This window comes from Rhopalosiphum padi, chromosome 4, assembly GCF_020882245.1.
Source record: "Rhopalosiphum padi isolate XX-2018 chromosome 4, ASM2088224v1, whole genome shotgun sequence".
NCBI lineage: Eukaryota > Metazoa > Arthropoda > Insecta > Hemiptera > Aphididae > Rhopalosiphum > Rhopalosiphum padi.
The window spans coordinates 54,880,657-54,885,385 of NC_083600.1; the positions used below are offsets into that span (position 1 = coordinate 54,880,657).

General features: G+C 26.2%; 1 protein-coding gene across 4 annotated transcripts; it reads right to left on the reverse strand.

The window, feature by feature from the left end:
• Positions 1-347: 347 nt before the first annotated feature.
• LOC132930351 (mitochondrial uncoupling protein 4) lies at positions 348-3,195 on the reverse strand. Of its 4 annotated transcripts, none has more exons than XM_060996181.1 (7): positions 3,078-3,195; positions 2,647-2,843; positions 2,278-2,536; positions 2,097-2,219; positions 1,775-1,972; positions 1,600-1,692; positions 348-1,537 (listed from the first exon to the last, which is right to left on the reverse strand). In XM_060996181.1, exons 2-7 carry the CDS (start codon positions 2,768-2,770, stop codon positions 1,363-1,365), a joined length of 972 nt encoding a protein of 323 aa, XP_060852164.1. In that variant the 5' UTR covers positions 2,771-2,843; positions 3,078-3,195; the 3' UTR covers positions 348-1,362. The 4 variants fall into 4 exon arrangements, with proteins under 4 accessions (XP_060852164.1, XP_060852165.1, XP_060852166.1 ...); XM_060996182.1 differs by having other exon boundaries at positions 2,647-2,840; positions 3,078-3,176; XM_060996183.1 differs by lacking the exon at positions 3,078-3,195 and adding an exon at positions 2,989-3,053.
• Positions 3,196-4,729: the final 1,534 nt, after the last annotated feature.

Consider the following 4,729-nt stretch of genomic DNA (forward strand, 5'->3'; position numbering starts at 1 on the left):
TTCTTATACTAATGATTATTGAATTCAAATTGTACATATCAATTAAAGTTGAGTACAATGGGATACATTTTAAACTCTACTATATAGCAGAGATTTCCTTGGTTTTATAATTTGTTATTCATATATAGTATAACTGTATTTTATAGACAAAATTTGTTGATTTACTTTTTTTATTACATCATCAAAGGCTTTTCAACTTGTAAAAGCACAATTTATTAAGTTTGTATTGTATATCTTAGTATTTTTTTCAAAATTTCTTCAAACTTGGGCTGTCATTTTATGGCTGTATTAAAATAATATTATTTAATCCATATTTATGTAAATAATTAAATAAAAACCATAATAAATTGTGTGTTAGCAATATATATTGGGTTTAATTGGCATCATAGATTGTATAATGTATTAATGTATAAGTACTTAAATACTTTTTTAGAAATGTATTACAATTTCTATAAAATATAGTTAAATTGTAATATGTATTATTAATTTGTACATACAAAAGATAATTTTACAAATAAATTAAATTGACAGATAAATTTGAGTAGTAAATATTTTAGTTAACATACTAAAATAATTGGTATTTGGCCAAATATTAAACATAGATTAAATTATTAACTTAATAAACATTTCAATACAACAGTTATTTTTTTAAACATTATACATAAATAATACTAATAATAACACAAGTTTGAGCCAAAAGTGATGATAAATTTACTCTTTAGTAATATATATTTGATGCTAGAACACAATTTTTAATTATTTATTTTAAGGGTGTTATTAAATTGATATTAACTGTCCATCAATTAATTACACAATATAGAAAAATGTTGTTTATTATTTATTTTACTGTAGGTTTAAGGGTAGTATCGAGTAAAATTACTTAAGTGTTACCTAATTAAAAAAAGAAAACAAGTCTATGATAATAAATCTTTTTAATATTTTGAACTACCATTAAGTAAAAAATCAAGTTAAATTAAATAAAAATGTTAAGTTAATTTAATATGGTAATAAGTAAAGAATATTAAACTTAATAATTGTATATTAAACTTGCAATAACGGAAATAAGGTCAAGATTTTTCTTTATTGTTCAATGGAGATGGTCAGTGAATGATACTGTTATAATGTTATGTCTTATCATTGATTTTGTTTGATAATGTAAGTCATACTATTTTTATGGAAGTCAATATTTAGACTACAAGAAAAATTATGTGTAGTGTCAGTGTGTTTATTCAGGACCTAAACTTTCTATACAATCACAGAGGATATAGATATTGAAAATAAATATCTTAACATATTTTAGAACTATTGTAAAAGATGAAAAACATAATAAAAATGAGATCTAATGATTATACTCTGTCATTTCTAAAACCCAGTAGCACCAAGCATATGGCGTATTTGTTCAAAACTCATCCAAAAAGTTAATGACCAGGGTGCCATTCTGATCCAAACAGGTAAAAATCCTTTGTAAAGAGCAAAAAACCCTTCATTTTCAATAGTCTTAAACAAGCAATCCAAAGATCCTTTGTATACCAAACCACTGAAAAAAAAAAAAAATTAACAACATTGAATTCTAAAAATATTTATAGTGATTAATCTTACATTCCATTTTTGTCAGTGGGTTGATTCATAACACGTGTTTTTACAACATCTGCTGGAGTTCCTAATGTAGCTGCTACTAATCCAGCACATATGCTAAAATAATAAATTAAATTTATAAATATTTATAGTTTATATGAAATAAAAAAAACAACAACTAAAATCAATAAAAATATACCTAGAAAGGCAATGTAGAAGATGTGAATCAGGTAACCCAGTTTTGTGCATAATTATTTGCTTAGCTGTATCATAAGTAGTCAAATCACCAAGATTTACAAGAGCAGCACGTTGTACATTAGGTATTGATCCTTTCCACAAACCACGAACACCACTTTCAGATACTATTTTTTTGAACGCATGTGCTGCACTTAACACTCTTGAATAAAATGATAAAATATTATGTAAGTTGATTTAAAATGATTGTATAACAATAATTATAAAATATATTATTCAACTATTTATATAATATATTACAGTTGTATAATAAATAATTGGTATACCTAGCAGGCTCTCCCATCAGACGTCGTTTGCCTTCCATCTGTATTTGAACTTTGATCAAATCAGCTGGACTAGCAACATACTGAGCAATAACACCAGATACGACTCCACTTATGGCTGATTTCCTGAAGTTAAATAACAAATCAAAGAATCTACCTATTTATGTTGTTTATTTGTGAATACCAAATCGGAAATGATCCATCTTCGTTTTTTAATAATATCTTATCACGCATGGTTTCGTATGATACAATCCTAATACCAGAATACACTACATGTCTATAGAGTGCAGGCGTCACACCTTGCCATAATTTTAGGGCACCTTCTTCATTAGCAATGCCGATAGCCGTTTTTATCATGCCTCTATATTGAATAGGTTTACTGCTAGAAGCCACTTCACCTTGTATTTGCAGACGAGTCTTGGTCAAATCCAAAGGATATGTCACTGCACAAGAAAAATATAATATAACACAAATATTTAGGTACAAGTTTGTATCAGTTTATTATTACAAACCAAGTACATATGAATTATACAGCTATCGTAAAAGTACTTACATATTTCTGCAACACTGGCAGCCACCACAGACACAATATATGTACACCAGAATGAATCAGCATAGTTGTATACTTTGGTTCCAGGTGCTTTGTCTTTGATGGATACCACTTGTGTGAACACCATTATTGGATTTGTTAAACACTGTTATAATTATCATCAGACACGTTACTGAAATGTAAGCCACCGGTAACTGCTGCTGTATAAAAAATGAGTGATGAACACAATCGATTGATTAATGATTGGTAAGTATGAACTGCATTACTATAACTAGTAACTACTGTCGAATCATGAGATTAGATAGAAAATAAAACACAAAAGTAGGTAGATAAAATACTAAGTACCTATTTGGGAGAATAAGGAAGTTGATAGTGTAGAATAAGTAGGATTTTATTTGTTCGATTAAATAATTCGATAGACTATAAATACTTACCATTTAGAGGATTTGACCCTGTAAAGTTTTATGTATTTTATAGTTTAAACACATTTGACATTCAAAGTCAAACATCATTCTAACGACATCGAAAGAATTTCGAGATTATAAACACTGATAAGGACAACCTGATGTTCTGGCCATATGATTGTTTGATAACAGTGGTTAATGCTTATATGGCTATATCACAGAATAGATTAAACTTCATCTATTCTGTGCCTATATAACATCATATGATTAAACTACATAATATATTTCGTATTATTTTTAGACATTACCTATGTCTATTATTATTTTAGATCAAATTAAAAATTAAGAACAGGCCTAATAAACCACGAATAAAAATATAAAATATATTTAATGTAAACCGAATTCGAATGTAGAGTATAAGTAAGTATAAGTAATAAGTACAATAATATTATTTTATTGCTTTTTTTATATTATTAAAAATACATCTGGATCTGGTATCATATAGATATCAAAAATGAAAAAATGTACAGAGGCGTGTTTACAAATAAAATATAATAGATTTATTATTGTTTTATATTTATTGATATATATATCTATTGGCTATTTTGATGTATTTGAGTAGTTTGATTATAACAGTAACTAGTAGGATTAGGGCTGTGGATTATTTAAAGGTTATTTTATTTTTTACTGTTGGAACGTGAAGAAACTCTTTCCTCTACTCACCTTCATTTAGTGTTATTGTTAAGCATTTACAGTTATATACATTTATAAATATTAAGTACAAAAATAATATGTATTCAAAAATAAAAAGCCCGGTTGTGTTTGAGAAGAAATGATCTAATTACAGTAACTAAATAAAACATACATAATGTTCACCTGAAATTGTATATAAATAATAATTATAATAATAATACTCATAATATAGTACACTAATACCTGGAAATTGGAATCTATGTAGTTTGTATTCTAAGCAGTATAATGTATATAAGTATATAAATATACAAACTATAGTACGATGAATGATAACCTTTCAGTATTTAATCAACCTATATAGAATACAGCGTATATAAGTACCTATACATAACTTGTAGACTATACAGATATACAATGAAATTTTTATATAGTCATTTGTAGGCTTAAAATATATACATTATACGGTATTGGCGCTGTTATAAATTATAACCTTTGAACATTTCCGATATTTTTGTACAAATAATCCTTTTAAGCATCTAAATTGGTTAATCAAATATTATTTATCTAAGTTTCTTATAAAATTATTATTTTTATAGCGACCTTTTCGTTGTCTGTCCGATGTCTGGATTTTAAAAACATTTTTTATTTCCTATTTTTACTTTAGTTTATAATATGTAGGTAAATAAATAATTATAATAATATATAAATTGCATCGGCATGTCGCAATCAGTGACATATTTATAATATTTTTTTGTCGTGGATGGGGGGAGGTCAATAATAGTGAAATTGTTTTATAAATCAATATAAAATACTTAAACTCAATTAATATTATATTAATTTCATAAGGTTGTAAACATTTATTGATAAGAAATGCAATGTCATTTGAACTGAAATTATTAGCATCAATAGCATCAGTTATAAATTAATAGTCAGCTGGAGGCACATGAGAATTTATTTTTGATGTAGACGCTGTTGGTACATCATTTTGA

Excerpts from the sequence above, each read along its gene's own strand:
- LOC132930351 (XM_060996181.1), bottom strand. The coding sequence starts at position 2,770 with ATGGTGTTCACACAAGTGGTATCCATCAAAGACAAAGCACCTGGAACC. Across the intron at positions 1,973-2,096 it reads CTGATGGGAGAGCCTGCTAG|AGTGTTAAGTGCAGCACATG; the intron begins GTATACCAATTA and ends ATTTTATTCAAG. Across the intron at positions 1,693-1,774 it reads CTTCTACATTGCCTTTCTAG|CATATGTGCTGGATTAGTAG; the intron begins GTATATTTTTAT and ends TTATTATTTTAG.